Genomic DNA, 12,893 nt, shown 5'->3' with positions numbered 1-12,893 from the left:
CGACATAGTCAGCCGTTATGGTCGGAATGATGTGTACAGGTTTTATATTTATCCAGAACCTTGAGAAGAGGCACATGACAAAAAAATCCAAATAAGTGTTAATAAATGCTCAAAATTCCAGAAGACAAAGGGGAAAAAAAAGAGGGAGAGAGTTGAAATCAACATGGTCTAATAATAGATGCTTTAAATTTTTGATAGGCCCTACCATTAAAAATCAAAATGCAAGTGTGATTATATTCTGTTTCAGCTCTCACCTCGTGTAAGCGAAGTGCTCAACAAATATTCTTTTCTTGAAATAAGTGTACTGACTATAACCGAAGTACTATATTCCATGGTTACTTTTGAATCAAAGGGGGTAAAAAATGAGTGTGTGAGGGTACCAGTTGTTTTTATACAGTGTTTATAGAATTTTAGAAAACTTTCACAAAATGAGTCAGTCTGAGGGTGACTTTAGGTTCCTGCAAATGTCTGGAACTATTGCAAAGTGAACACAAGTTGTCTTCCCCTTCTAGGAAGTGTGATCCTAAAAAAATGCAGCACACATTGTAATCGGTGTCATATTTTCGGCCAAGTGCATATACCTAATGTATACCATATAAAATCAATTATGTGACATAAGACAAGGTACACAGCATTTTCAACATTTAGTCATTTAAAATAGTAATGTTTTATTGCATATTATTATGGTATTAGGCCTAGTATTCTCCATACATTACAGATACAAAACCTGTACTGCATAATCAGTGTGACTTAGCGAAACTAAGAGTATCTGTTAAATATCAGTAAACACATCTTTAATTAGCAATATTTCTACTTGCCTGAAGAATACAGAAAGACATCTAGGGAAAATTCAGATCATACACTTCCTTGAAAAATGCCAGGCCAGAATATTGAAACAAATGTCTTTCTATTATTATTTTCAGCAAAATCCCTTGGCCAAATATTATCATTCCATGGTTCTTAGAGTAATCTGCAAATATTGAATCGTCTTTCCCATACTAACCATTTCAGCTTTAAATATTTGAAGGTTTACCAAAGACCCTCAAGAATTCAAAAGCAGGAGTCACACTAAACTAATATTTTGTTCAGTTTCTTTGTTTTCCTGACTCTTGCTGCTTCCCTACCCCCTCCACCACAAACATAAATAAATAAAACATAAGGGTGGATCTTGAAGGCAAGAAGTGAATCAAAACAAAAAGCACCTTAAAGAGAGAAAGGACTCCTTTATTCAGGTAGTCGTTTCACAGTGCTTATTAAAAACCTACTCAGGACTAGACAGTGTTCTAGGTATTGGGGATATAGCAGTAATTAAGTACAAGTTTGCTAATCTTGAAAAGTTACCATTGTAGGGAGTGTTGTATTTTTTGCCTTTAAGTTGACAAGGAAAAGAGGAGTACTAAGGAGCTGATTATATGAGTGTTACCTTCTGAGTTTTCTCTAAAAATTCAGCTTGTGAAACTCTCCTTTCTTCCCTAACATCACTACCTTTCAGAATCACTGTCCGGGTGAGGCCACCAGTGTAGATGGTTTGTAGGCTTCATTAGTAGCATTTTGAGTTGTGCTTTTCTGCTAAAAAGAATGAACGAGATTTCTAAAATATAGATTTAATTGCAAATGTTTGTCATGTAGCTGTAACCTGATATTACTGATGTTGGATATAGAATACATATTATGACAATAAAATAAAATACTTTAAAAAGTGATTTTTGAATAGACTTTAATTTAGCTCCTTCAGCATATTTTGAATATTAAGTAAAAAGCGTGAATTTGAAATGGATTGATTTGAAATTACTATTCTTTATTACCTTAAAATTATTGGTCAGATTATTTATTAAAAATATATAGTAATGTTGCTTATGTCTTACATCTTGAAAACAAAAAGGATACTCTTCTTTTGCAACAATTTAATACCGTTTCATTTTATATCTAAAATTTTGTTCTTTTCAATGTGTATTGGCATTTAGTTATATCATTTTTTTGAAGCAAGGGTCTCATGGGCCAAGCTTGTGGTTATAATCATTGTAATCATTGGAACTACTGTTTTCTGAGGGTGCCAGATACATATTAAGAGCATTACTGGATTAGCTCATTAATCTTCACCGTAAGCTCATGAAATACAGTTACCCAACTGTACAGTACAATTCCAATAATACAATTTTGCCTATTTTTCACATGAGAAAACTAAAGCAAAGAGAACTTAAGCAACACATCCAGGATCTCATAGCTAATAAGTGGTGAATTTGGATACAAGCCCAAAAATACAATGCTATAATACACTTCTAGTAAACTGAGATTTGTCACCTAAGCATGTCTTACTGTACTTCCTGACCACTCAGAAAACCGTCCTTTGCTATGATTTCATCTAATTAAATCTTTACTAGGTACATAATTCTGTCATTCTAATAGCAGAGTTTATGGATTCTTGTGATTTCTTAAAAGTGATGGGTATTCACTGTCTTTTTTTTTTCTCCCTGTAAGCCTTACCCAAACCTCCAGGAACTCCTGTCGTGACTGAGAGCACAGCTACAAGCATCACACTGACATGGGACTCTGGGAACCCTGAGCCTGTCTCTTACTACATCATTCAGCATAAACCTAAAAATTCTGAAGAACCTTACAAAGAAATTGATGGGGTGGCGACCACACGCTACAGTGTCGCTGGACTAAGTCCCTACTCAGATTACGAATTCAGGGTTGTTGCTGTCAATAACATTGGGAGGGGGCCTCCCAGTGAGCCCGTGCTAACACAGACCTCAGAGCAAGCACCGTCCAGTGCCCCCAGGGATGTCCAGGCGCGGATGTTGAGTTCAACCACCATTTTGGTACAGTGGAAGGAACCTGAAGAGCCAAATGGACAGATTCAAGGATACCGAGTTTATTATACAATGGATCCCACTCAGCATGTTAACAACTGGATGAAACACAATGTAGCTGACAGCCAAATCACTACTATTGGCAACTTAGTGCCCCAGAAAACGTATTCTGTCAAAGTCCTGGCTTTTACCTCAATTGGAGATGGTCCTCTTTCAAGTGACATACAAGTCATCACTCAGACAGGAGGTAAGTCTGGTTCTGGATGGGGAGTAGGGTAGAAGGGAGCTGGTACTAAGAAATGGCAAGGACAAAAACAAAGAACAAAATAGTATAAGTTTTAATTTTTGAGATTTAGAGTTTCTAAGTAAGGAGTTAGGCATATGGAAAGGAACAGGCATGGACACTGAAAGACTATAAATAATACAGTCCTTTTAAAAGGGGGATGCATTTAGCATCCTTTCTTTTGTTTTTAATTGAAGTATGGTTGCTGTATAATATTACATGGGTTTTAAGTGTATAATATAGTGATTCACAATTTTTAAAGGTGCTCCATTTATAGTTATTATAAAATATTGGCTGTATTCCCCATGTTGTACAATATACCCTTGTAGCTTATTTTATGCCTAATAGTTTGTACCTCTTACTCTCATACCCCTATATGTAGCATCCTTTCTTTTTAATTTGTACCCAAATGACTTGAAAACTTTCTGCAGGAGTTGGATAAATGCATCCCCCATGCAGCATTTTGAGAATAGAAGAACTGTGCTTCTTTGTATTAGCAACTCTGATAGAATAGTCCCAAAATTTATTTAATTTGTGAAGCAGAGGATGGTTCAAGATAAAGTTAAAAATAAAACCATTTGTCAGGGGACCTTGGATATTTAAATGGCTTATATTTGCCAGGAAGCAACTTGCTTAAAAATGAATATTCCCTTAATGTTCTTTTCTTTTTTTCTTTGTATGGCCTCAGGGATAAAGAAAGACAGTTACCAAGATCTAAGATCAAACTTTGGGGCCTTATTCACCCATTTTCCTGGGTATTAGAGCAGACGCCAAACTATTTTATGAAGAAAAACTTGGCCTTTCCCGTAGTTTTATTTTCATAAGAGGTTATCAAACTTCTCTGGTCTTGGATTCAAAGTGATCAGTTTTGTCGTGGGATGGGAATAAACCATAGCAGCTGTCTTCTGAAGTTTATTCTTGAATATCTGAGAGCTATTCATTTGACTCCTTATTGTCTTGGTACCTCTTAAACTTGCATTAATCTGTGAGTGTTTTGGTGGCATGCCATTCGTTTGTTCTGAGAATCCACATAAGAACCATGTTATTGGAGATGGTATCTATAATCTGTAGTCATAACTCATAGGTAATTCTGGGAATGAGTTAATGAATATTCTCAGGTGTCAGAACTAGATACACTTATGTTTAACCCCTGACTTGTTTTTATGTTGTGGGCTTCGTGAATCTTGAGGCTGAGGATGTTTACCTGTTTGCCTTGGCTGCTAGGAACCTCAGAGCATGTTTACAGCTTGCCTGGCTTTATTTTATTTTCATACTGTTATTTGGTTCTTATTGGTTTGTTCATGGATTTATCCCTTTTTCTAATATCAAAAAAGTAACTACAGAGTGTTTTATAATTATACTGAAAATCATCCATATACCTTCCCTATTTGGCTTTTTCATTTCTTTTGTATTTATTTGTTATATTAATGTGCATAAAAATATTGTAGATTAATTTTTCCATAAGTTTCTCATTGGAAAATGTAGAAATCAGTGAATCTTGTTCTTTTTTCTTGACTGAAAGTAGTCAACTGTTAAGAGATTATTTTTTTATTATACTATTTTAGCAGCTCCATAACCATTAAAGGATATAAGAACGTCTATAGGAAGAGTATATACCTATACTCCACTTTTAGGTTTTTGGATGTTTCAGCTTTGATATTTTAAAAATCCCTGGTCTTGGAGTAACATAACCAGGGTTTGAATCCCAAACTACCATTTTTAGCTCCATATCCTTGGACAAGTTACTTCATCTCTCTGAACTTCCGTTTTCTCATCTAAAATAATAACCACCTTATAGAGTTTAGTGGTAGTGGTTTTTTTTCTAAGGCTGCCATACAAAATACCACTTACTGGAGGAATTTATCATCTTGCAGTTCTAGTGATTAGAAGTTCAAGAACAAAGTGTCAGCAGGATTGGTTCCTTCTGAGAGCTGTGAGGGAGATGCTGGGCCTCCCGCCTAGCTTTTGGTGGTTTGCTGGTAGTCTTGGCTGTTCCTTGGCTTGTGGGAGCATCACCCTGATCTCTGCCTTCATGGTCCCATGGCATTCTCCCTAAGCACTTGTCTCTTGCGTCCAAATTTCCCTTTTTATAAGATACCAGTCATAATGGATTAGGGTCTAACCTAATGATATCATCTTGACTAATTACATCTGCAACAATCCTATTTCCAAGTAAGGTCATTTTCTCAGATTCTTGGTGTTAGGAATTCAACATATGAATTTTTGTGGGACACACTTCAACCCGTAACAAGGCTATCGATTAGATAATGGATAGAAATATTTTATAACTTCAGTAATATATAATCATCATCATAATAATAACTGCCATATGCTGGAAACTCTGCTAATAGGTGTATTAATTCTTACTGCTCAATTAGGTAGATGTGGAATTATCTCATTTGCCAATGAGTAAATTGAGGATCGATGAAGGTAAAAAGATTCAGGAACTTCCTTTGGGTCATAGGTTCCATTCAGGAACTTCCTTTGGGTCATTAAGTGGACACTCTAGATACTTTTAAGCACCATTATCTTTTAAATTAATAATTTGCTAATGTCTTATTTTTTGGTGCCTACTAGGTTTTATTGCCCACTAGGTGCTCAATAAATGAGTAGAGGCAGGAAACACAGGGTGTCATGTATTCATATCTCTATTCAAGAATTATATATGGGACTTCCCTGGTGGTGCAGTGGTTAAGAATCCGCCTGCCAATGCAGGGGACGCAGGTTCGAGCCCTGGTCCAGGAAGATCCCACATGCTGCGGAGCGACTAAGCCCGTGCACCACAACTCCTGAGCCTGTGCTCTAGAGCCTGTGAGCCACAACTACTGAGCTCGTGTGCCACAACTACTGAAGCCTGCATGCCTAGAGCCCATGCTCTGCAACAAGAGAAGCCACCACAATGAGAAGCCCGCTCACTGCAACGAAGAGTAGCCCCCACTCGCCGCAACTAGAGAAAGCCCTCGTACAGCAAAGAAGACCCAACGCAGCCAAAAATAAATAAATAAATTTATTTTTTTTTTTTAAAAGAATTATATATGATTTACATCTGAAATACTTGAGGTGGCTATTAGGTTATCCCAGTGCAGAAGTACATTAAACCATTTAGATATTTTAAAAAAAGAAAAAAAAGTTAATCTAAAAGAAGTAGAGGGAATACCTTTTTTATAGAAAGTTATGATACTCAGTCACTAAGGTTGGTTCTTAATTTTCTAACTACAAATTTAAGCATACAAATCTATAGCGTTTCACAATATTATTTTCTTATGACAGAAGGATTTAGCTATCTAAGAAACCAAATAGTTACTGAAACTAAATTCAACCAAAACATAAGAATCCTTGAGAATCATGAGAATCCTTATATTCAGAACACGAAATGACAGTAATGCTTTCAGTCACAGTTTAATGAAAGATACAGAACTGATGTTTAAATAGATCATATTGTGTTTTTCTGTATTACCAGGGGACATAATGTAACATAAATCATAACTCAGTGAAGGTAACATTGTGACAGGAGCAATTGAGTTAATGTGATCCAGGGACTCCAGACCTAAAAAAAAAATCTAGATGAATGGATCACAGATGCATTAAAATAGCTGTTCTCAATCTCTGTTTAACTTTTTTTTACATTAAGATATTTCCAAGAACCTTCCATAATAATTGTAATTTTAATACCCATTGATTGAGAAGATATATAATGACATAATGACTTGTGCCTGCCGAGATCAATAGGCTAAGAAAACCTTCCAAAATGGCACAATGATTTGATCTGTTCTCTAGGCTTAATTAACAAAGGCCATTTGATGTTAGTGGACACCTGCCAAATACAATGATGTTAGTTCTGATATAATTAATCCTGAGCTGCTCCTGACTAGCTAATTCATAGGATCACTGCTAGGCAAAGACATAAAACCATTATGAAATATTCTTTTAGTTAAGTTATATAAAATTTAAGTTTATGATTCTTCTCACTACAATTTTATCTTTTCCAAACCTACAAAAATTTACTGATCAATAACATGCATGAACTTCTCAAATATTTTAATTTCATATACACAGAGATACACATTTTTGTCTACTTTATCTAAAAGGTATACGTTTCATTTTATTATCTTTAATTCCCTGACAGTAATATTCCTATTTTTGTTTAAAATCAGACTCTGCAGAAACAGTATTTAGAAATAAAGTGAGTTTAAGAGGGACATTATTACTTTTGATCTTATCTAAGATTATTGTCACATGTATTGATATAAATGGAGGATGGATGTAAGTTTGTATATTTCTGGTAATATAGAAAGTCAAAATATGATCTATGTTATAGTCAGTAATATATCCCCTTAATTATGAATATTAGTACAGATGAAAATATTAAGTAATCTTTACATGGTTTTAAATATGAAAAGGTTTTGGTTAAAATGATTATTTTCTAGAAATATTGGTTAATCTTCCAAGTTTTCCATAGCTTTAACTTCTGGCATTATAGTGACTTGCAACTAATTCACCTTGAAAATACGTAGACGATATGGCCATTGACAAGGGAAGTATTTATGTTGTGCTAGAAAAAAGTCTCTGCTATGAAAAAACACATTCGGGAAGGATGTCTTATATAGTTTTCTCTTGTACGTAATTATAATAAGAACATAGGGTAACTATATTTTACAAAAGAAGTACAAATAAAACTCTGATAAGGAAAAGTAATAAATTAACATCTTAAACCTAATGCACTAAAATAAATGTTGCTTCTTGTTCCTGCTAATTGGAGGCATTCTAAAGTTGTTAAATCCTAATGTGTGTCTTTTTCCTGAACTTTCTTTAGAAAACATATCTTCCCTCTAATTCTTCTATGCATTTAATAGATTCTTGGGGAAAGTACTGATTTATATGTACACACCTTAATAGTATAGGTCTTTGGAAGGAAAATAATTATACACATTTAATAAATAAATATTAATGAGTAGCATCAACTTTAAACATTTTGAAGAAGCAAAATTGTTATAAAACTATGACATTTTAGAGACATTGTGCTTTAGGTTTCCAGTACTTTATAAACCATTTCATTACTATATATCAACAGGCCTATATAAGCAAACTAGAAAAGACTAGACTATTGATTTCCAATAGCAAAAATTATGAGCCCCATTTGAATTCTTTCTCTAAATAGTTTTAGCAATGAGTAAAGGAGTGCTGGTTGTAAATACGACTGTAATAAAATTTTAACTTTTTCTTATTGATGTTTAATGACAGTTGAGAGTAAGATTTGTGCAGGTGCTTGTGTATTAAGTACTTATTTTGTCAATGATATATCTGCGGCACTTACAAATCAGACTCCTTGTTTGAATTTTGTTTTGTTTTGTTTTACTACCACTATAATTCTAGCTGTTGCTTTTATTGTTGTTATTATCATTTGTCAATATGCTAGATACTCACATTTTAAAATATGTACCTTATTAGAGCACTAGATATTTTAGAAATAATGTGTTTTTTAGTCTTTTTGGTAATGTTTCATATTTATATTACGGTGAGGTGAAATTGTTTTTTAGCCATTTTATATGTGCTAACCCCTTTCTCTTCAGAGATATTCCCTAAAATTTAGTCAAATATTGATCTCTTCCAATATTATCAGAGTTCAGATGACATGCAGATTTTCTTCTCGTTTCTTATTCATTCTCCATTCTCTGTGAGTTGCCTTCAGATACATGGAGTATTGTAGTATTACTACTCAAATATTTTCCATTTCTCAATGGGGTTATAATCTTACTTTAGGGAATTGATAGCTCATATTTGTATTTCCTTGTGGACACTAAATTAGCAATCAAGAAGAAGGATATAACAACACTTTACCAAATATAAGGATTTCTTAAATATAATTTTAAAGAAAAATTTGTGTTCCTACTTTTCTTTCCTCTTTCCACATCTAAATTCTATTGGTTTATGGTCAACATTAACACATCTTTTTTTAATGTAGATGATTGCACTAAGGTTTCTGGATGGGTTCTTTTTATTCTCCCGTGTGTTTTCCAGAATCTCAGATTTTTCCGTAAAATGTATCTTTGGTTAATTGATGAGGAAAATGCTACAGCACAGAAAAGCTCTTAAATAAAAGAAAAATAAAATATATATAGAAAAACATGAAGTAAGTGAAGATAAAAGAATGTCAGTAAGTTTGAGGTGTCAAGACTGTGGGAGCATTAAACATACATACAGGACTTCCCTGGTGGCTCAGTGGTTAAGAATCCACCTGCCAATGCAGGGGACACGGGTTCGAGCCCTGGTCCGGGAAGATCCCACATGCCACGAAGCAACTAAGCCCGTGTGCCACAACTACTGAGCCTGTGCTCTAGAGCCCGCAAGCCACAACTACTGAGCCTGCGTGCCTAGAGCCTGTGCTCTGCAACAAGAGAAGCCACTGCAATGAGAAGCCCACGCACCGCAATGAAGAGTAGCCCCCGCTCGCCGCAACTAGAGAAAGCCCACGCGTAGCAACAAAGACCCAACACAACCAAAAGTAAATAAATTTAAATAATAATAAATAAATAAATATACATACATACAAATATCTTTACCTATCTATCTATCTATCTATCTATCTATCTATGGGGGGGGGAGTGGGAGGAAGAGAGTAAGGGAGGGAGGGAAGGAGGGAGAAGGGATATGGAGAAAACAAATATAAATGTTAATAGAACCTTTGTAGCCACAGTATTTGGTATAAAAATGTAACTGACAGATGATGAAGTATTCCCTGTGTCTCCAAGTGGCACAGACAAAATAAATATGACAGTTTGGAGTCCACTAAAGTGTTTTCTTGTAAACATATATTATGATCATTAAGACTGTTATGTTTGGGGAATATATAAATAAATACATTAATTTCACAGCTTTTTTCTTTTCCTTTGAAGCCTCAGCTTCATTGTGGTTGTTTCAGTAATGACTAAATGATCCTGAGGAAGCAACATCTTTAGGTGAATCCACAATTCCCAAGAAAGTCTGAGTAGTGTCACTCTTAAGACACGTATGGGCATAGAGCCTGATATAATAAAAAGATCTTTTAAAGCCCTGGTCCTTATGCTGGATTTTGTCTGTAGACACATTTTGCCTGATATAGTGTTTTTCAGTTAATTTCAACTAATTCAATTTATTTCTGATTGTAAAAAATTAAAAGATTTTACCTAGAAGATTCATTATCAACTTCTGCTGAAAAAGCAGAAGCTTGGGCAAGACTGGACCCACATTCCACAAGGCAGCCGTGTCCTGGCTCTGAGCATCCCTAACTCCTTCTGGTGTCCCAGGCACTCCCCCGTTGACCCTGGGCCTGCATGGCCTCTGCACTCATCGAAGTCATCTGCCTGGCACCTCCAGGCATTGGTGTTTCGACCACAAGTTTAAAATCTATTAAATTCCCCTCCAGACCACTTCAATAGAAGAAGATGTTGAAAGCAGAGGAGGAGAACCCCGTTTGTATTATTCGAAGAGACTCACCATCCAGTCGTGTGGCCACTTCCTACTTACTTTGTCCAAAAATAAAATGAACAGTACATCCTCTGAGACTATTTCATTATTTAGAAGGAGCTATTTAGTAGCTATTTCATTATTTAGAAGGAGAGGGCTCTGACTAGAACCAAACAGAATTAGAGAATTAAAGGAAGTGTGTGGCACTAAACAAGGATGAAACATTGAGACCTACCAGGAATTTGTTTGAGACAAATTAAAAGCAAAAAAGTAAACAGTTTAAGTAAGAAAAAGTTAATTGGATTCCCACAATGTTTTCAATCACTGTCACTCAATTTATTATTAGCCTTAGCAGGGAGGAAATACGTAACAAGCAATTATTATCCTGAGAGCAGCCCTTCAACACTGTCCATGTTTTTAATTCTTGACAGCACTTTATTTGGTTTGGTTTAAGTCAGAAGTTATCACAAGGTGTTCTTCTTTCCCAGACTTGTGGAAGTTGAGGAAAGAAAAAGGGAATAAAACTAGAGAAAAAGAAGTGACTGCATACATATGCATAGGCGTGTGTATTTTTAGGCTGAGAAGACCTTTCATGATCTGAATATTAGAATCCAATCATAATTTCCCCATCTGATCATTCTTGGCTTCCATTGTGGCTCCTGCCTGTGATATTGGTATTTTCTTTTTAGAAGTAATGCATTTTCTATTTGTTTTGCTATTTGCCTGATTGTTTTTCTTATTTCCCTCTGTTCTACCTTCTCTTGCTCTTGATCTTTTATCTTCTTTTGTCTCTACCTCTCACCTCTCAGTCTGAATGATTGTGTTAGGTCACCCACTGGGCAGGGACTTAAAAAAAAAATACATACTCAGTTCAGAAAGTACATTCCTGGAGGCACCAAATTAATGAGTATCTCAAGGCCTGTGATATGGAAGGAGAGAAAGGAAAATGAATGAAATTAGAAATATGAAGCACTGATTATTGGTGGCCTTAAGCATCAGTCCAAACATGAGTGTGTGCACGTGTACACACACACACACACACACATACACATACACATACACATACACAGATTCACAGGTTAACAGACCAGAGGAATGAAACGATGATTAGGGATTGATTCCAGAAACCATTGTAGACCCCTTTAGATTTTAATCTTTTTTTAAACAAAAGGCATTTTTTTTCATCATGCTACAGAGAGATGATGACTATAGAAAGAAAAGAAAGTAATGCATTTTATATCTCCAAAGACCTTCTTTCTGGTGAAAATGATGCTTTAGGTGTTGTTTAAGAAATTGATGTCATACATCAGCTACAAGTTATATTATTTGTATATGTTTTTGAATGTTCATGCTCATTTGCCAAAAATACTTTAGATGTTCTTTTCCCCTCTGGTGTGAAGTAGTATTCTTGTTTTTTACAAATATACACGGAATTCTCATGTGAACTTGTGGGAATATGGACATATGTTCAGCTATGGCACTTTGAGACATACCGCAATATCTGGGGTAATGATCAAAATATTTAATGGCCACTAAGGCATGGGCACCAACCAATTAGAGTAGACATTGGCTGAGAACAATGTAAGTAAGAGTAGCTGTGCTACTGATGCCCTGAAGTGCATTAGCCTTGTGTATAATGGATAGAGGACCTCGTGGGATTAGTTGCTAACTAGGAGGTTGGGGTTAGTAAAATTTATTCTAATTCAACATTTGGGTAAGATGCTTTCAACTGGATTGATGTCCCATTCTTGATTACATATGATATATAGCTCTTCCAAATTGTCTATTGCATGGATTACATGACTAATACGAGAATTATAGATGACCTCTGTTAAATTCCTATATTTGTGATAATAAGTGTATTCTATACACTTTTCAACTTGTGTAGTAATTTAGCTCCATCTCACTAGGGACAATATTAAATTTATATTGTGTCTAATGTATTAACTCATATTAAAGTCATTTAGAGATTAGAAAGAATTGTTAGTTTTTTAAATTCTCTCTTTTTTTTTTTTTTTTACATCTTTTTAAAACGTGGGTTGGTAAGAAAAAAATACTAATGATTCTGCTTGCCTGTAGGTTTTGTTAATGGAGTAAAGGGATTTTATAAACCTAATTGGAAATAATTTTAAAAGTAAATTGTAGCGTTAGAGAATAAGTTCCCACTCAGTTGTAAAAGAACAATAGCTTTTACGTATTTAACAATTGGTGTGATTTAGGCAATATTTATCCCAAGTGCTTTATATAAATCATCACATTTATTACTTACAATGATATTATAAAGTAAATATTATTCTTAAAGTTGAATTCAGAGACTGATATATTCTACATTTGCTAATTCCACATCTTGCATA

General features: G+C 34.8%; 1 protein-coding gene across 8 annotated transcripts in view; it reads left to right on the top strand.

The window, feature by feature from the left end:
- The window catches only part of PTPRD (protein tyrosine phosphatase receptor type D), a 542,415-nt gene that overhangs the window by 352,289 nt on the left and 177,233 nt on the right, over window positions 1–12,893 (top strand). For all 8 annotated transcript variants that reach the window (XM_061200424.1, XM_061200419.1, XM_061200422.1 and 5 more), the window contains exon 8: window positions 2,479–3,060. In XM_061200424.1, coding sequence (XP_061056407.1) covers window positions 2,479–3,060 — 582 coding nt within the window. The remainder of the gene's footprint in view (window positions 1–2,478; window positions 3,061–12,893) is intronic.

The sequence above is a fragment of the Eubalaena glacialis genome, chromosome 9, assembly GCF_028564815.1.
Source record: "Eubalaena glacialis isolate mEubGla1 chromosome 9, mEubGla1.1.hap2.+ XY, whole genome shotgun sequence".
In the NCBI taxonomy this organism is placed as follows: Eukaryota; Metazoa; Chordata; class Mammalia; order Artiodactyla; family Balaenidae; genus Eubalaena; species Eubalaena glacialis.
The sequence above is the reverse complement of the archived record's forward strand: the minus strand, read 5'-3'. Positions and strand labels throughout refer to the sequence as shown.